Below are 21397 nucleotides of genomic sequence, written 5' to 3'. Positions count from 1 at the left end.
ATTCCCATTCCTGAGCTAGAAACAAGATTTTGAGATTCAGACTGTTCACGTGCCAATGAGGTGTATGAGAATCACTCAATTGTAGCCTGGCAGCTGTTGCAATTAACCTGAAGAATGCCCGCAGTACTCCCTTCCTTTAGCTAAGACATAGGAGCCATCATTAAAGAAATAAACTCTAATTGACATATAATTCTGCTTCCCTTAAAGTAAAAGGTCTGCACTGTTACTGCAGTACCACTTGCAGTAACAGAATCAGAAAATTCCATGAAAGTCCACTCAAGCCCTAACAATGCAAAAATTCTATTATAATTAGATACAATTAGATATAATGAGATATAGATATAGATATAATTAACTTCTTATACCTTAGCTAACTTAGATATAATTAGTTTCTATTTTTTAAGTACTTTTTACAGATTAGGGCAAATATTTTCAACTCAACTAATTATAGCAGTCAGAATTTGGTATCTACAAACATTCAAATGGAGCCCTAGTTTAAAGCTTGCCTTTTTATGCATTTGATACAAAATATTAATGAAACGAAAGACAGTCACCTTATCTTCCCTTGCTATTATTCCTGTGTTGTCCTGTACCTGGAAAATGTTAAAAAAAGGTCCTTATTGTGTCTTTCTCATCTTAATTCAGTGACCTCTGGCAACCAACCTTCAGAAAGAACAGCTATTCAGATATAAACCAGAAGCTTGTCACTACCTCTAGTACCTACCGAACCAGAGTCAAAACCCTTTTCTTTAATTATGAGCAGAAGAATTCTTGTTATCCAGAATGAAACTGAAAGTAGTGAGCATACTCTACTTGCCTCAAAAACTGTGAGTATCCATCTAAGACAGAAGTAGCTACAAAATTCAATTTTAAATAACAACACAACTGAATTGCCACAGAACAAAGAAAAAGATTGTCCAAGCTATTTATTCCACATGTGCATTTCTGATTATTTGACAAATAAGGTTGATTAGTGAACAGCTTACTAGGACAAACAACTTCAGGGGGCATTTCCAGCAAGTAATTTTTCCTTTTGAATAATGGATTTCATAAATCATAAAGCCAAGAGGATGAATTGTATCAAAGTATCTTGCATACTGTCAGTATTACAGTATGTAATTTTCCATTTATAGAGGAAAGTATGCTATAAATTGAGGGAGATTAACAGTTCCAAAATTTGTTATTTAACTCTAGCAAACTAAGAAAGTGTGGCAAACATCTGCCTACGTATGTCTGCAGCACGTGGGAAACCCTTAAATCACAGAATAGCCAAGGCTGAAGAGAGTTCTGCAGCTCACCTTGTCCAGCCTGTCTGCTCAACCAGCCTCACCTTGAACAGGCTGCTCAAGCTCATGTCCAGGTGATTTTGGAAGATCTCTAAAGAGGGAGACTTCAGAACCACCTGGGTAACCTTTATCAATGTTCAGTCCCTTCACACTGAATAAGGACTTCCTGATCTCAGGGAGAATCTTTTCTGTTCCGGTTTGTGCTCACTGCCTCTGGTTGTGTCAACAGACACCATCAGAGATGGCCCAGCTCCATCTTCCAATACCTTCATATATTGCTGAGATCACCTCATTAGCCATCTCTTCTCTGGTCCTAGCTTGCTCAACCTTTTCTCACTGAAGAGAAAAGGCCCTTTCAGGGCCTTTCACTGGACTTTGCAGTAGCTCTGCCTTTTACTTAGGAGCCTAGAACTGGCCATAGTACTCCAGCAGTGGCCTCACCTGTGCTAATGAGAGCAAAAGGATCACCTCCCTCCACTCTTGGTAACACTGATCCTAATACAGCCCAGGATACCACCATCCTTCCTGGCCACAATGGATGGCACAGTGCTACCTCACATTCAACTTGCTGTCCCACCCAGACCTGCAGGGTTTTTTGTGCTGCTGCTTTTCCTATCATTACCCCCATAACGTATCTGGTGCATGAGATTGTCTGCATTTTCCTTTGTAGAAATTATTGAGGTTCCTGTTAGTCTGTTTCTCCAGCTTGCTGAATTCCCTCTGAATGGTAACACAACCCACTCCTTAGGATTTTACAGCATCAGCAAATTTGCTGAGTCTACATTCTATCCCATCATCCAGACCATACAAGATGTTGAACAGGACTGAATCTGGTGCTGCCCCTGGGATACAGACTGCCTAGGGGCCTCCAAGCAGACTTCATGCTGCAGATGCATTCTGTAGTCTGTACCCATTCATTTAGCCAATTTTCAATCAATTTCACCACCTTTTCATCCAGTCCATACTCACCAGTTACTCAACAAAAATTTTACAAGAGGTACTGTCAAAAGCCTTACTGAAGTCAAGGTAGACAATATCCATGTTTCTCAATCTAACAAACAATGAGAAACAATGTTTCTCATCTAACAAACTCTCGTTTCATCATAGGTTGTCAGACTGGTTAAGCAACATTACCCTCCTGTGACTCCACCTTATGACTTCACCTTATGACTTTCTTGTCCCTTGTGTGCCCAGCAGTAGTTTAGTTTCCACGTTTAGTTGTTCCAGAACCTCACCAAGGACAAATATTAATCTACACATAAGAAAGCTCCCTCCCCATTTCTTAGTACATTTATTTAAATGTAGTAACAATGGAGACTTCAAATTAATAAACAGAATGGTCACATGATCCCAAAATGTTTAAATACCACTAAGTGCATATGTATAGATAGATTCTATGATTGAAGGTCACCCATTAGGAAAGCAAGAAAGAGGGAAAAAGAGTCATATCTTAAGAGTGAGAATGTCAAATAAAGAATTACAAATTTTAGTCTTGCTATTACAAAGAAATGCACTTATTTACAAACCATTTATCTTTAGTGTATATTTCAACTAAAAATAGCTTAAACTCCTATAATACTGCAAGTCTATGGGCTGATTCCTACACTAGCATTGAAAGGTTTGAGATCTGTTACTTTACAGAGTTTCTTTATGAACCCAAAATCTTCAAGTTGTCTGGTTACAAGTCATAAAAGAATTTTCAAAAGGTCACAGACATAAATAGGAATTTTGAACTAGCAGTAATGATTATTTGAAACTACATCCTAGCTTGCATAATAACTGGGAATGGATTTTTACTTTGTTTTTTAAATAATTAAGTTTATTCCTAAATATTCTTATTTTGTAACTCAGAATAAATTTCTCTTCCATCTCTTCACTACCCAGGTTCATGATGTCTCTTGGTAATGTGGCTCTTGATTATAAAAACTAAGATCTTTTAACTTAAAAAAAATAAAGGGGAAGGGGGGCATAAAGGGCATAAGCTATGCCCCTTGACTGGCAATTAGAGGCGGTGCAGTTCTGATAACTGGAATATTCTTTATACTAGAAACATGAGGATGACAAAATTACATTTAATATACTAAATAATTTATGTCACAGGAAATCAGAAAAAAAATTACAACACAGCACAGTATCTTGATTTCATTTTGGGGACCTTTTCCTGAAGAACAATATTGTGATGGCATATAACCTTTGCAATGAGTTTTGTTTCAGGCAGTTACCTAGCTTTGCAAAATCTGTAATCTAGTCAGTGACTACAAGAGTTTCCTTTCATTTTCAGTTGCAAGCACTACTGTCAAAAAAAGATTCTTCAATGAGGAAAAAAGCTAACAGAAACAAAATACTTCAAAAAGTACTTTCATCCATTCTGTAACACTAAGAAATCCAACCAGGGTATGCAGCAACATTTGAAAGTGGCTGAGAGAGACTGTCAGGGTAAAGACGATTGGTCAAACCATTCTTCCACAGGGCAAGTAATCAAATGTTACAAATCTTTACCTCACATAAGTGCAAAAACAATGATAAAGTGATTATTCAATTTATTTCTATATCTCTGTATGTTTCAAAAATATATTCACCTGCAAAAACGACCACACTTTAAACTGAATACAGAATTCTGTGCCATACATTTGCTTGTCACAACTGTGAAAGGCTTTTAGGTACCCTCTAATTCCTGCGCTTTTGATAAGAAGCTTAATAAACTACAATTGTTGATAGACTTGAACATTACTGTCTTTGCTTTAATACCTTCAAAGTTCAGGAAACAATCAACAACAGTAAAGAGCTGCACAAGAATACACCATATTTTTTAGTATTTGTAAAGAAATTTTGCTTTTTAATGAAAATGGTTACTGCACATTACAGCTGATTATTAAGCAAAAGATATTAATAAAGTTTTTCTTCCATTTATTTTGACAGAGGCTAAAGCATCTCACTCAATCCTATTAATTTCCTAGTTTCCACCATTAATCATTCACTCTCATATATGACATAGAAACACTGGTTTTTTGAATTGAAAAAAGTTTCAACTTTAATAGAGGAATATTATATTCTTTATTTTAAAATTTTATATTTAGTACTTTATTATGGACAGGTAAGAGAGACAGTATGTTCTACATTCTTGATAAAAGAAACAGAAACTGGGAAACTAATGGGAATGAAAGAGGGGGTTAAATTAAACCCCTGAGCTGTTTTCTGTATCCAACTCTTCCATGATTTTTTTGTACTATAGAAAATAATTTGGGCATTTCAATGATCTCTCAGTCTGATAAACAGATTCTTCAGTTTCTTCATATTTACCAACATTTCATCTTGTAGTCTCATTCTGCCCTCAAGAAGACAATAATGAAGTAAAACCTAGATAACAGAATTCACTTTCTGTAAAAAAAAGCAAAAACTTTGGATAAAAGAAAAATGAAAATTATTTCTTTTAGTTTTGCTCTTACTAAATACATTTAAGAACTTATTACTCACACAAAAACAGCATAGCATATAATCAAGCAGTGGATTTATGAAATACAGAGAAGATAAATGAATTCAGTTATATTTATACATTCTACTTCTATGCAAGTTTTTTTTTCTTTCTTAAAGAGCACACAAAATAAAACTCCAAACTATTGTCTATATAATATACACACACAACTATAGTCTCTAATATAATCTCTGGCTGTTAGGAGAATCAAATTAGATACGGTTTTATTTTTTTTTATTGCCTATTTGTCTGATTTACAGTATGAAGAAAACACATACTCTATTATTACTACTATTCTTGTTTGACACAATACATTCCCTAGTCTACTGCTAAAATATTTTATTTCTAAATTAGCATAATTTACCAAGTAATAGTTTCAAGCCAGTTCATTTACAGAACACTGCAGAAGAAACACTTCCTAACATTTCACAGTAAGCGTTTTTTGTTTGGGGTTTTTTTTTTTTTAACAAGCTAGCTTAGTAATATTAAGTCAGAGCCTACTCAGGCAAAAGGTGCACTCACTACAATACTTGACAATTCTGAAGTCAAAGCCTCATGCTTGGCCCTATCAGTGAGCTCAGGATTTCTTCAATAGAAGAGCAACATTATGCTTTCAGTACCATGTCAGGAGTTGTTACCCCTTGAATATCAATTCCTTCAAGGAACAGAGCCACAGACCAAGACAGGCTAACAAACTTTTCTTTCTCATTCAGTGATTGAAACATGTAATTTCAAACCTGAAAGGGGTGAAGAAAGGATAGTGTTACCAACACATCAAACATGCAAAGTGTGGCTCCTGGGGGAGGGAATGGAAGCCCTGAACAGCAAGTGATACTGGGGCCTGTTTTAACACAGTGCAAACTGTCTATGCTGATCTCAATAAATCATCTGAGTGAGCAGCATCCTACTTTTGGTATATTTACCTTTGTGGAAGAAAACTTAAAGAGCCATGTCCAGTCCATGTTCTCTTGTCCTTCAGAACCCTAGGAATTACTAGCAGAAGAAAAACTAAACTACTGCTGAGGTTATGTTGATTTTTGTCATGGCTGTACAGCAGCACCAGGATCAGACAACACTTAGTCAAAGGCTATCTTAAATTAATTCAATATCAAGAGAAGAAATAAATCTACCATTGGAAAACAAGCAAGAGCCTAGCAACACACTCAGAAAGCTGGCACTCAAGGACTGTATTAGTTATGTTGTACACTTAATCAAACAGGTAACATCATAGCACAGCAAGCGAAATACTGTGCTAAAATCTGTATTTCACAGTGTCAGCAACACAGAAAGAGCATGATGACTGAGGTCAGCTGTTCAGCATGGCTCTGAACGGTAGCACAACCCACCTATAATTTGTCCTTTTTCAAATTTGATAGCTACCTGAAACTTTATTCAGCTTTCCTGTAAACACAACTCATAGCCTGTATCTCTCTTCCCTAAGAGAGAAATCCACAGTTCTTATCACAGGATTTCCAAACTAGAGTACTACATTTTTGATGGCCAGATCTACTTCCAGCAAACACAGATAGATTTGGTGGATTTGGTGAATTTGGTAAATTTTGAGTGTTCACTCCTAAACCAGGATTTAAAATGCTAACTAAACCTCCACAGAAGCCTCACAGATTCAAACAGTAAAACAAGACACAGCATCAACCTCATCAATGATAATTCTTGATTATTTTTAAGCCTTCACAATGGGAAGGTGGAGTAAAAGCAGACCAGCAATCAAGCAAAATTTTTTATAATCCTGATACCATTCTTGGGACCTCTGAAATAAATTTTTACAGCCTGCAACAAACCCAAAATGTAGCATATAACGTGGCATCATAAAATGCATGTTTGCACAATCTTCAATAGTCAAACTAGGAACTTTTTCAAAAAGAGGATGCTTGTCCAAAGGATGAACAAATGCTTTCTTTTAGGTAAATTAAAACTTGGCAATGACTGAAAGGCAGAAGGACAGAAGAAATGCTAAAGAAGATAAAAAAAAAATCTGTAAATATAGAACTGTATCTGCTCTGAATTAAAGAAAAAGCACATAATAAAAAACACAAATGCAAGCAATTGACCACAAGGTGCTTTCATTCCAGATATCTCATTCAAAGTGGAGTATGTTAAAACTAACCATATCTGATAGAATTATGTATAAATAAAGTTACTAAATATCACCATTTATTTAAGTTGTATCACAGCATATGCATAAAAACGAATCAAATGTTTTCAACAAAGACCTGTAAGATTTGTTATAATGCAACAAAACCAACAGAAAGCCAGTAACCTTAGTATTTTATTAAAAAATTCATTCTTAACTTAGTTCAGATCTAAGTTCCATTAGGCCACGAGTAAGGTGTTTTGTCTCCAAATGTGAAAAAAAAATCCAGCCTAACTACATGTTAATTTTAAGAAGCAACCAAGAAAGTCATTTTCCAATTTTTATTCCCTGGTTCTGGGATTTGGGAACTTACATCTACATTCTTTGGAAAAGCTTTGTAGTCAATGACATTTCTCACTTAATAGAGATTGGAGCTAGATGTCAATTTGAGTAATTGCATGTATTTGCTGAATTAAAATTCTTTCCACAGCTTCAGTTTTTATTTTTATTTAATATGGTGTTTTTATTGAGGAGTGTGTTTATTGCATTCAGCTCCATACATAGCCTCAGTCTGTTTTGTGACTGAAATCTCGAAAGATAACATATACACACTATCACAGTTCTGACCCCACAGCCAGTATAAAGAACAACATGGATTTAACAAGAGGCATACCATAAAACACATATTGAAGATCTGACCCACAATGATGGGGTTTTTGTCCTCCCCAAAGCCTCAAAAACAAAGCTTCTGGAAATCACTGTCATTTGATTTAATTTACCCAGGCCTGTCTTGTTGTGCATAGTTACAAGAGATCTATTAAGGCTTTTCTCTCCCAATTTCTTTAGGGTAAAGACAGCCTTACATCAGTAACAAAGTGCTTCAAGGCAGAATAGTAATGGGCAAGTAATCTTATAATTCTTACTATTAAAAGAAACAACAACAAAGAAAAAAGTAGAAAAACCCCAGACACACACATACAAACCCAAACCCCAAACCTCCACAATTCTGGTATAATTTTAGCAATAGCAACCACTGCTAAAAATAGAGGCTGTTTTCATTTCCCCCTCCCCAGCTTAAAGCTCCAAGTGCCGCAACTTATGGGGATCCTTTCAAAATTTTAAGCTCCTTTTTTAAGCATTTATTTATAAACAAAATCACATTTATTACAGCCTTACTTCTTCACCCAAATTTAGTAAGAAGTTACAAATTATTCCCATATAAATAAGTGCAGTATGCTTTTAATTTTCAGAAAATTCCCTTCTGCAGCTGTATTCCAAAATGATACTACAGCTTTTTACAGAACAACCAGTGTAAGGATTTTCAATGTAATGACATCGACAGAAACTAAAGAAAGCCAAAGGATGTCAATTCTAAAAAGTTAAGTTTATCTAGTTGTTCAAGACATAATTAACTTTTACTGTAATTTGTCTATAAAGGTAACTTAATGGTCTTCTTTCTGAAAATATAGCTAAACAGACATAACTCTTTACTAGGTCACACATCTGAATACAAATGCAATTACCAAACATGACCTAATTCTGAAAAGCAATAAGTAGAATACATTTTCAATGAGATTATAGTATTAAACTCGGATAGAAAAAAGAACAAAATAGGAGATTGGAAATATTGTTCCCTAGCTACATAACATTCTGTAGTGGTAAATATTAATTTGAAAATTGTTTCCCCTCTTTAACTCTCTCACAGCATCCTAGTTGTTGCTGGACAAGAAAAATACCATTATTATTTTCAACTTACAGATTAATTGCAGTGACCAAACACAAATACAATGTCCCTATATTTTGTAATGACTTGATGTAAAATTAATATTCACTTCTATTCATCAAGGCATTGGACATCATATGCACTCAACCAATCTAACCTCCTGTATATATTTTTCTGATACTGACTACCATTTCCTGATGTATAGAATGGCATAGTAAGACCCCACCTGGGGTAATGCATTCAGCTCTGGGGTCCTCATCATAGGATGGACATTGACCTGCTGGTGTGAGTGTACTCTGGAATGAGCCCAGAGGAGGGACACCAAGTTGATCAGAGGGATGGAGCACCTCTCCTATGAAGGCTGAGAGAATTGGGATTTTTCAGCCTGGAAAAGAGAAGGCTTTGGAGTGACACAAATGCAGCCTTCCAGTACCTGAAGGGAGCCTAGAAGAAAGATGGAGAGGGACTTTTTACAAGAGTCTGTAGCAACAGGACAAGATGAATGGATTCAAACTGGAATAGAGCAAGTTTTAGGAAGAAATTCTTCTCTGTGAGGGTGGTGAGCTACTGGAACAGGTTGCCCAGAGAAGCTGTGGATACCCCATCCCAGAAAGATTCAAGGCTAGGCTGGATGGGGCTCTGATAGTGGTCTAGTGGAACTGACTGAGGCATGTAATTCGCTGCAAGCCTTTAAGACTGAAAATTTACTTACATATTCAGTAGTTAAATACTTTCACATGAACTTTAATGAAGATGAAAACAATCAAACATTTTTCTCAGGGTTTTTTCAATCCTGGGGCAAAACAAAGCATCAAATAACTGAACATTTTCCAGTCATTCAGTGAAGAATGCCAAATCCAAATATTTCTTCAGACTTTAGAAATATTCTCACTTAAAAATTTGAAAATAATTGATTAAAAAAAACTATTTACCAATCATAGGAAAAGCTTGAAACCAGCTCATATTTAAACACTAATAGCAGCCTAAAGTATTTCCAGTAACTTCAAGCCAAGGAAGGCTGAAAAATTACTACTTAATGATAAGAAAGACTCCCAAAATTCTTACAAAGAGAATGAATGGAAGAACTTGTTGCCACTTGCTTGGCATTCCCAATAAAAGGACAAGTACTAGCATGACATATAGTATCAGCTGCAGGAAATTAATGATCTGCTCATGTCATCTAGGTATTTTACAGATTTCACTTATTTAAACAGCCTTGAGTGTCTACTTCACTTCAAAGACATGACAGTCATTTCAGGACATAAGTATCTGCATGAATTACCTAATCAAAGTCTCATTCTTCAGCAGGTTGTCATTTACCTAAAAAAAACCTACTATCCATTCATAACATTCTGCCAAATCAAAACGTTACATAGCGTTCTTAAGGAAATGCATCTAAATAAATTTTAGAAGTTAAATGTAGAAAATTAATTCCTTAAAACATGGAACACTTCTCTTTTCAACAGATCATATTGCCAATAATCCTTTGAAAAGTAATTATATTTAAACTGATCGGTAGAGATGTAGAAATATAATTATTTGTCAGTGAATTCCTAAACTAAAATGTACAGAGAAATTACTATCCTTAAGAATTGGTACAAGTTGATTAAAATACAAAACTATTAACAGGTTTTACTACACCAAAACATATTAAACAAAATTTTTAAAGACCTTAGTAGCTAAATTTGTATTAGTAGCTGATGTTTAACATATATTAGACTGTACTAATTATAGAAACCACAAGAATGCAACAGTAAAAATTGAATTCTAAAGTACTTTGATGTCACTGAACAATCTGTCCTTTATGGAAACAGCAGGGCAAATCACCTCTATTTCAGCTGAGATTTAGCTTCTCTAGCATTCTTTCAAAAAGTCTAATTCAACTTGGAACATTTTAAAGGAATAAATGCACCATGATTCATATTCATCAATATACTCCATAATCCTTATGGATTCTTTCCAATTCAAGATCGTGATGTGATAACACATAGTTAGGGATACTCTACTACTAACTATGCATGTTTATGTCATTTTTCTGATCTAACATTCTCAGGTTAAAGTTGCAATAACATTTTTCAAGGGAGAGGTTACTTACCCAATTCATTAATAGTTGCTCTTGCTCTTGAAACAAAAGAACTAACTTCACTTGAGTGCATTTTTGCCCTTTCCTTAAGGTCAGCACCTGTAAGTAACATTTCATACATCTTTAGCAAACTATAAACAGCATTGTATATGCATTTTAAAAAGTAAAATATTTCTTCACTTATAAAAAATTTTAAGTCTACTTCTAAACAAGAAGTTTAAATTGGTCATATAATTTTTCCACAGATTTCAAGGAAAATATGAACTATTTATCAAGGAAAGACAAAAACAACACCAAAAAGCCCAAAACAAACAAACAAAAATAAATTATGAAACAAACAAAAATTAAATTATTATAAAAATATTTTCAGTATGTGTATTCTTCCCAGTGACATTTCTTTTTCTTTTATTAAAATAGTTTATGAACAGTAGCATTTATGCTTATAGTTCATCTGTTATACTATTTATTTTCCCAACTATGTCTCAAAGTCTGATAAATACATGTTTTTCATATTGTACTCTTGTTATTCTCTTATTGGTAGATTATGCAGTACATACATTGCATGGTTTTACATCAACAGACTATATATCTAAATAAAAATGCTATGGTGGACCAATTTTTCAGTTCACTTTCCACTCATTTACTTAAATTTATTTTGGAATAAGTTACATACCATCATTTTTTGTCAAAAAATGCTGCACCTTGAAAATTTTTACCTATTTTTTCAGGAGTATATAAAAATGAAGTTTGTTTAATAAGCATAGATATGGACACAAATGTGTTTTCAAAATCCCACTTATAGAAAAAGCTGACATTTTCTCTCATGAGTGTGTAAAAAAAAAGAAAACTATCAGTAATAGTCATAATAATAGCTAAATATAAAAGTCTATCTTTCTTATAGATGAACAATATATTAAAAAGGCAAAACCTGCACAGACACATTTATTCTCTAAAAAAGTGAAACAGTCACAAGGCAACTTAGTGTGCATTTGTTCCATTTGGTAAAAAATAACCTATTGAGCTAGTCTCTCTGCATGCCTGAAAAGGCTAAAAAAAGACAATAAAAAAAAAAAAAGGTTTATGTTTCTCTACCCTGAGAATACTATCCATTCAGGAAAATGCACTGAACCCAGATTAAGTGAAGACTGTAGCTCAGAATTTTAAATTATGCAGTCATAGGTTTCATTTCACCTTTTAACTTTCTGGACTTAACTCATGAGAGGCCATCCTGACCCTCTTCATCAAACTTAGTCTTAGACACACTTTTGTTGACAGCATTAGTTGTAATGCTAAAAAACCCTAGGCTAGTTCTATGAAAACCGGTATCTCAATCTGACATTTTCTGATGGACATTCAGTTGTTGCTTTAAAGTACCATGTCTCATAATGCAGCTCTACATCTTTCCTTTTTCTTCTGCCATAGCAAAGCTTCTCATTTAACCATGACTTTTGCTCTCCTTCTATATTTGTCAATATAAAAACAATGGAGCATCAGTCCTGGCTGCATTTGCATATTTCCTGCTAATTAATGTTAAGCCTAATTTACAGTACCAGGCACTTTGCCGAAAACTTCCAAACAACGTTCTAGAATGTGCCCCAACTGAGCCAGTAGGACAGGTCAGTTGACCAGACAGTACAAAACAGGAATTATTACAGTCAAGCCCGCACTGCAGAAAAATTGCAACTGTTAACTTAGTAATTCACAATCAATGCATAAAGAAATCTTGCCAGGAACCCAAAAATCAAACAAAATTTGCACCTATAAATCTGGATAGAACTCCAAATCAAATAAAACTGCAAGCAACTTTCACAAATCCATTTACATATAGAGTTCTGGAGCTAAAAGGAGCTTTTGAAATGTCATGTTTAAGAAGCTAAATGGTAAATTGCTTTAGAAGTCACATCAGCAAGGATGCAAATGAAGTAGTATCATTTACTTGATATCAGTTAAAGTCTGGATCTAGCTTCTTCAACTTTCTTCAAATCACTGCCTATGTAAGAAACTGTATGCTTTATGTACAAAAACCTCTTTGGCTGTGCAATCTGACTCAAAACTTCCACACACTGAAATCCTAGTCACTGGGCATTCCCTTGAAAAACATATTAAAGATATTAAAGAAAATATCTAGCATTTCTTTAATATCTAGATATTAAAGAAAATATCTAGCATTACTGCAAAGAAAATCTTCTGTCATTATAAGATTAAAGCCATTTCTAGGGTTTGATTTATTCAGACTAGAATATATGCATAGAAAAATGGATTCAACCAAAAGAAACCAACTCTTCTAAAACAAAAAATACACTGTAGACTTCTTCCGTCAGTTAGAATATACATTTCCTTGAAAACATTTACATAAATTGATTAAATATTTAACAAAAAACTTGTTTAGGAATGGATTAAAATACAGCTGCTAATTTAAAATTAACAATATGGACTACTGTAAAGAAATTTCAAGTACATAGCTGATCTTAGTGCCCTAATCAACTTTTGTAAACTAACATTTCCTTTTTTTATGTGTTTCTCCCTCACAAATGTCAAGGAAATAGAAAGTGCCCTTTTGGTAGCCCTTTTTCTATTTTAGCTCTCCAAAGAATAGTAATAGCAACTGAAGCTTTTTCAGAGGGAAGAATTTTAGTCAGAAGCCATTCAGTGCACTCCAAAAGAACATATGCCTTGGCATCCTCTGGGTCACAGGAGATGGAACTGTCACCAACTTAACACTTTTGCTCCTGTTATAAGATTTGACTGCTCAAAGAATTATTGATGAATTCTGACCCACATAGCAAAGAACTGTTCACATATTTCTTCAAAATCTGTTTTTAAGTCAGTAGAAAGTGTTTTGTTTCTGAAGCTAGCCATGAAGGAGAACCCAAGTTGAACCAGAGAGTTCTTCTGTCTTAGCTACTAAAACCAAAGACCCCCTCTCACCCCAGGTTTTCTACTTCAAAGTAGCTGAAAATAGTCTTTGCTTAACTGCTGAGAGCAACAAAGTAGCTAAGGTTTTCAAACCACAAAAGGTCTGACACAACAAAACTGTGATTTTTCTATGGGCCACAGCTGAAAGCTGTGGACAGTATGACCTATCCACTCCCCCACATCCACTCCCAAATGACTCCAGCAACTCTACAGTGTGTCCATTCCTTCATGCCACACTGAACACAGAACTCTAAGACTTCCTACCCGAGAAGGAAAAGAGCAAACCCAAGCTATCAGGGAGCGGAGGCATATGAACTGTTGCAGTTTTGATGGTACACTGTAATTATGTCCACACATCCATCCGGTTTGTACTGGAGCATGAATCATTGTTTTGCCCATATTAAGGTTCCTGGTATCTCGATGCTTTGTCCCACTAATTGATTTTCATCCACTCAGAACAATAACAGAAGCTGTGATTTTAGGAGTTATGCTCCCCAGTTCTCACCTCACTGCTCCCAGCATTTTATGAACTGCATTTTAAAGATTGTGAAATGCCATTTTCAAATTACGAGCTGCTATTGCAGGACAAAAGAGAAGTGCCACAGTGAAAGGCTACATTGACAGTACCATCAACCACTCCCTCCTACAGCTATATTAGCATTCGTTCAGGTACTTGCCACTTGTGAATAAACACTTCTTGAATCAATTTAATTCACAGAAGTATCACTTCAAAATTTACACAGCAAACTGGTAGAAGAGAACCTTCCTGATGACCTCCAATGAAAAGCTATGATTGAAAAATACCAGTACAAACAGCAGTTCTTTAGCAGTCAGCTGTGATTTGGTCTTTCCAGATCAATTCTTGAAACTGATGTAAGGAAGATGCACTCTGTTTTAAATACTACCTACACTTGTATTAAAGTTGGTCAATCCAAAAGAAAAATCTCTGCTGGAATTTGATCCATCACTTTCTCACTTTCCTCCTCCTATATTGGAAGAAAATAGGAAGGTTAGTTTGTTTGCCTTTTTTACCTTACTTTCCCTAAATATGAAAACCCTGTCATAGTAACTCTCTTTTGCATGGTTTCAAATATTTGGCTATTCAATGGTTGGCTGTAATACACTCTCATTTGAGAGAATTATTGCAGCATGTGCCTGACTTCCACTTCACAATGATGCCAGAGAAAATGTTTATTTGAGAAAGCCAAGGGCAGTCCAGCAAGATAGGGATATTGTTGTTATTCACCAGAATTTTCCACATACACATATGTATGACAAGGATGGATTTTAACTCAGAGAACACACCAAAGGAAACTAAGTTTTATAGTGATTACGCTGACCCCATGCGTCCTGCCTTATATGGATATTTTTACAAACTTACTAATCAGAATTTATATACTGTTGAAAATCTATATGTTATGTTTGTAAAATACATTCCAACTATAAGCCTCACTTTCCAAATACAAACGCCTAGAAATCTTCTTGTACAGACTATTCTATGCAACTTACAGAACACACCCCAAAATCTCTGAATGAAAATGGCATAAAATGTAATGGTTTATATGTGAAACTTAAAGAATTTACCTTTATTCAATAAATAATTTGTACTAAAGTAGGTCTTTTAGAAAGCTGGCACACCAAAATTAAACAGTGAAGTTATTCTATCAAGTGTCTAAAAGGTGCTTGAATTGTCTTTTGTCTGGGAAGAGGAAAGGAAGTGACACATACATAGGCATTTTCAGTAGAATAAAGCATTAAATTCTTAGCACAGCAGTGTTATTGTGAGTTTGACCTTTGATCTTACCAAAGACAGATCAACTAATTCTGTCAATACAACAAAATTTCAATAAGGAGGTGACACTGGGGAATATCAGAAGATACTGTCTTGCATACTATAACCTATTATTCTGTATCTTGTCAGCAAGCTAAGAACACTGCAAACAGCAAAACACAAAGGCATCACCAATCCACTCAAACAAGTTAAGGACTTTATGAAGGAAACTTACAATGCTTTCAGCTAGAAGTACAAAACATGCACTACCTCACTGATTAAAATGCTATGAATTCCTATGAACCCACATCTTATTCCCACACAATGTATTTAAGCAGACTGTGAATAAATATTCATCCTTCTCCACACATACTGAACTAAATAAAATACTGAGGGCAAAGGGTCAACTTTGACATACATTATAGATTAACTTTAAACCACAAAAAACAAATCCATTAAGGTACATGGAAATATCTTTATTTAAAAGCAGATGTGTGCAACTTCCAGAGAAGCCATCCCAAGAAATCCAAGAAATCATTAGCAGAACGCCAATAAACTTCTATGAGGTTAAAAACACCTCAAGAGGAAGCTGTACATACATTTGTGAGGACATTATAGTCAACATATATGCAAAGCCAGAAAGAATTATCCACATTTCTTTTTCTCCAAATTTCACAGAACTTCAGAAATAAAGGTTTTAAGCCCTGAAGTCTATTTAGGACAACTTAGCTCCCAATTTTAAAACCAAAGTACTTCATGAAATGTCGCAGTTGAGACGGACACACAACACGACACTCAAGGTTCATGCAACAACAGTCAACTTTTATTGAGTTCCCTTTATACAGTTTTTGTAAACCTGCACAGTTGCCCCTGATTGGCTGAATTTAGCTGCCACCTGCCATATTGGCCAATAATAGCTGTCTGCATCCCCAATGGTCTAAACTGGCTCCCTAATGGCCTAGACTGGTCAAGTTATATAATTAGGGTTATCTATAACTGTGAGGCCTCCAGGCCAGCTGCCAACCACCACAGTTCCCCCTTTTTGTTTTTAAATACAAAGGAAGCATCTGTCTTCCTCTGCAGGGCCCTTGCAGACTGGATGACAAACATGGCACAATGTACAGAATAATGATGTACCCAACACGACAAGTCTAACCTTACCAGCCACTGGTTTATGCCAGATACCTTCAAGAGATTTTACAAGCATGTCCGGGAGCCATCAAGCACAGCTTTGCAGTGTAGTATGCCCCAGGATATTTACATCTATGGCCTAATTCCACACACTTAAGTTACAAACAAGTCAACTCAAACAACTGTCAGAGAAAACATTCAAAAAACTGTCAGGGGTAATGCATTGCTGTCTTGTTTCCCCTATAAAATACGTATCCTTCTACACAGTCCTGTCTTTTAAATGCCTGATTCTTGAAGTCGTAGAAGTTAGAGGCAAATTGTTGTATCAAGGTTATATATCCTTCTACTTAGTCTTGTCCTTAAACAGTTTGACTCTTCAGATTCAAGTGAAGCAATAGGCAAACTTTTCAACAATTGCTGACAACATCCTGCACCTGACAACAGTCAGTTTGTTAGGCCATGATTGAGAATTTTAAGAACAAGGCTCTCATGGGAGTATATACCATCCCCACACATCCCCTTCTTTGTTTTTTAAACATGCATTTTGAACTGCCATGGGCATGCTCAACAATGTCTTCCTTTTAGCTACTACTGTAATCACATTTTCTTGTATTCTTTCCAGGAGCTCATACAAGAAATCACTAGATGTTCCCATCCTACTCCATTTTTTATATAAATAATTCCGTAACCACTGTTTAGCAAAGCCTGGTTTCTTTTAAACATGCATTGTTGTAGAGAGCTTTTTGGATAATTGGCTAGCTGAGAAAGGCCATTTCGATGTGATACCGTTGGATAAGGATAGGGGAAACAAGCTGGGGATTATGTAACCGGTGTCCAATCACTGACAAAGGTCATAGTGACCTTCGCTGAAACGGGAAGACGGGGGAGAAAATTGCTTGCCAGAAAATGTAGATATCCTAGGTAGAGAAGCTGGAAGAATGCAAACATAGAAACAAAATAATCATTGGAGCATAGAAGTAGGTGTGGTTGATCTAAGTGTGCTTTAACCAATAATGAGCTCAGCTTTTGCAATATGTATAAGCTTCATTAACACCAATATAAATATGTGTGAGCTTTCAATAAACTTGGGGATTTGCCATCCACGAACATTGTGTGAGGCATTTCTTCCGCCGTTCATGACACACTGTGACATTGTTCAGCTGTCTTTAGCACTCATTTGTGGTACATAAATCTGGTTGGACTGAATTAAGTTCAGGTAAAAGACCCTATCTGTAGTGGTAAGACACACTAATTTACTGGCATATTTTTCCCAATAAAATTTGTAGCTCTCACCAAAAAAAAGGGAGTTATATGTTAAGAACATTAGGGCAGATCCTGAAATGAATTTAAATTCAGTGACAATTTTGTTACTTTCTCAATTACCTTTTGCAGATGCATTTAATAGATGCTCTGCAACTGCACATCTGATACATGGAGACCATTAGTGCATGTTCAAATTTAACCAGAATTATTATAATTTAATGGTTTTCAGTGAACCTCCTCTAACTGAGTTTGAGGAGCTGCCCACTGTAAACTTTGCCAATTAATTTATCTGACATTTGGTTCTTACTGATCTGAACTTGCTGAGGCTGAGAGATTCACTGCTGATGGCATAGATTGTGATGGACAATCTACCAAAGAGAAGAAATAGTTAATGATGTCCATTGCAATCAAGGAGAAAATAGTTCACATATCAGAACTCCACTGATGTTTTAGTTCTTTGACAATTAAGGCAATTACTGTAAAAATTCAGTTCAGCTTTAGTGTTATAGGTAAGGAGATTCTCCTCACAGGTAACAGTGTCAAGGCAGCTGTTTCATGCATGTTCAGCTGCACAGTCTGGTCCAGGTGAGTTCATGATAGCAGCTTACAATAAATAGTTTGGGCTACCAAGATTAATACATGTGACTTTTGGGTAAAATTTTGTTAGTCAGCCTCACTGATAAAAAAATTCACTGGATTATGGTATCTTTTGATAAACCTTTAAGAAGTATTAGACTTACATCCAGGATGAATGCTGGCTGTCAGGCTGGAGTACAATAGGTTTTTTAATAGAGTCACTTAAAAGGTTTCAATGCTCATGCAGGCCTTGACCTGGTGAGCACTAGTCAATCACAATACATATTCGTATACAGTGCCACTTAAATGTTTTTAGGTTATCAGTATCCACTTTTGTTCTCAGCCTTATTAATTTAATATTATTAATAATTCTAATATAATGATTATCATATTGTTGAGAATGATGTTATTAATAATAAATATTAATAATATCAACATAATTCAACCTATGAAATTCAGAAGCATGTTCAGGACAATAGGCACCTATCCCATTATGAACCGTAAAACAAACTTTCAGCAAAATAATAAGCACCACTGAACAAAAATACCTACAACTGCCTAAATGCTTACCATCACCCAGGGTCTGCCATAGCTGGGGAGCCCCTTTTCCTAGCAAGGACTTAGAAATCCCCTCCTGGGAAAGGTCTCCAAGCCAACCTTGAAAAAGTTTTTATAAGCCCAAATTTACAATTCAAAATGACTTCATTTCATTTTTAGGACAGAAACTCCTGGGTTTGATGGCATACTTCCCCTGCCAGCCAGGGCCATGGCTTGGCCAGAGCCAAGACCTTGGCTGGGAGGTTTTCCCTAACATATCTTAAAAACAAACCTCTATTAATATCTACTGAAAAAGTTTCTTAACATAAATAACTTATGAATGTTCAAAGGAATGCACACAATTAATATTAAATAATATGTTATGGCTGGATCCCTGTGTGTGCCAGGCATTGAGCTTAAAGCTCAGTAAGAATACACACTTAAGAGACAAGGTGACAGATTTTAATTTCAATTTTGTCAGATGTTACTAAATTTTGCAAATGCATCATCAGTATACTTAACAACATCCCTCTCTGGAATCTGTAGTGACAAGATCTCACACCAATTCCAAAAAGGCAGCCTTAAAAACCTTTAGCTTATTTCTAAGTGGGTAAATATTAAAACTAGTTAGCAGAATGAAACACCAGAATCTTCAGAAGTTATTCCCATGCATAGTTAAATGCTGCAAGATAATTTCACATTTAATAAATTAGATTTTCATTAGAGTTGTGTAGGTCATAATCAAATCTAGGTAGTTTTTGTTAATTCAAACTTTATACCAATACCAAAGAAGACTTGGCAAATGTCAATAGTAGTTAACAACTCAAAGACATGGTCCTTAAATTCCGTAATGGCAGGCATTTCAAAATTTAGCTGAGCAAGCTGTTGGTTGTTGCTGTGTGTTTCTAATGCTGGAAACTTCCTGGCTATGAATTTTATGGTAATCACTTGCCTTGCCATGTCCGATTATCAATTCTTTGGAAGACCTCACCAAAGGAGCCTTCCTCAATGTGTCCCAACTCAGTAAATAATTCCAGGCCCACCCTGCGCATCAGGCACCTGCACCACCACAGGTGAGCAGGCCACAGCAGGCTGGGAAGGCACCACCTGCAGCTCCCACAGCTTGGCTATGCCCCACTCCCCTGTCCCAGCATGGGACTGGCTTCTTGGGCGCTCCCAGGATGGTGGCTCTCAGCGCAGACATGGTTGGTTCAGAGCTCTGTGCTGGGCTCCAGCTGTAGACAGTGTTTGCTAGGCAATTTGACTCACTGCCTGCTCAGGGGTGGCTCTTGGTGGCACATGGCTCCACTCCAGGGTGACTCTTGGTGGCAGGCGGCTCCACTCTGCTGGTCCCTGGGGCTGCCCGCAGCCAGCAGGGTCTCCCAGCCCCTCGGGCACTGACAGCGGTGCTGGCTGCCTCAGTGTTCTCTAGGCTTCCCAAGCCCTGACTGTGGGCACGGCAGAATGCGGTGTTCCATGGTTCTGGGTGCCAGCAACCTCCCGCCAGCACTTCAGGGTTTGGGCACATGTACCTCCACATCAGCACTTCCACTGCTTGGTGCCGCTTCATTTCCAGGTTCCACCAGCACGCCAAAGCTGCAGGTGGGTGTACCAAGCAGTGGCTGGGGTACCCAATCCGCCTCAGGCAGGGACATGCCGAGCAGATTGATGGTGACATGGGGTGTAAAACAAGGCTCATATGGCTCCAGCGGCCACATCACAGGTGAGCTTGGGCATGGTGCCTGCATGCTTGATGCCAATGGTAGCAGTTGGGCAGTCACAGCCTGGGCGAACCCGTGCCCGATGCAGATGTTGCTGATAGCGGCACTGGTGGGAGAGCTTCAGCGGCACAGAAGGCAGAGCCACAGGGAGACAGAGCTTGGATAACAGTAGCTTCCCCCTCGGCTTTGGGCCCTTCCTCTCTGCCAGCACACCCAAGATGGCATTCACTCCTGCCGCCATTCCACCCCTGCTGGATGTTCCGGCAGGCAGTGCCTGCAGCACCTCCGCTGCGGCTCCTATCTGTTTTAAGGTGTCCAGCACCAGCCAACAGGCTGTTAAAAAGTCTTTATCAGTTGTGTCTACTCCATGGCTCACGACAGCAAGGCTTGTAGAGCCTGTTCATATATGTATCTTATCCTCTGTCCACATAAAAAGAGGGTCCATACCTGTACAACAGCATTTTCTTCAGTAGAAACTTGTCCCCATGTCCCCAGCAGCTTTTTCTGTTTACACGGTCTGGACCTTTGCTGCTGCTGGCAGCTCTCCCTGGCTGCCCTCCTCTGCCGGGCTTCCATCTCCACTGCCATCCCCACGGCCTGGCTATTACTGATCATGTCAGGATCACCACTTGGTGCAGTAGAGATGGACACATGACACGACACTCGAGGTTCACATGACAACCTTGATTGAGTGCAGTTCCCTTTATGTATTTTTCAAAAGCCCACACAAGTTATCCCTGATAGGCTGAATTTAGTGGCCACTCGGCTTACTGGCCAATAGCTGTCTTCATTCCCATCGGCCTAAATTGGCTCCTAACGGCCCAGA

General features: G+C 36.9%; 1 protein-coding gene across 1 annotated transcript in view; it reads right to left on the bottom strand.

The window, feature by feature from the left end:
• The window catches only part of AUH (AU RNA binding methylglutaconyl-CoA hydratase), a 113143-nt gene that overhangs the window by 58369 nt on the left and 33377 nt on the right, over positions 1 to 21397 (bottom strand). Inside the window, exon 4 of the mRNA XM_066568877.1 lies at positions 10669 to 10755. Within this exon, the coding sequence (XP_066424974.1) occupies positions 10669 to 10755 (87 nt within the window). The remainder of the gene's footprint in view (positions 1 to 10668; positions 10756 to 21397) is intronic.

Source organism: Molothrus aeneus, chromosome Z (assembly GCF_037042795.1).
Source record: "Molothrus aeneus isolate 106 chromosome Z, BPBGC_Maene_1.0, whole genome shotgun sequence".
Classification (NCBI taxonomy): Eukaryota; Metazoa; Chordata; class Aves; order Passeriformes; family Icteridae; genus Molothrus; species Molothrus aeneus.
Note: the sequence above shows the minus strand (reverse complement) of the source record. Positions and strands in the feature narration are given on the sequence as shown.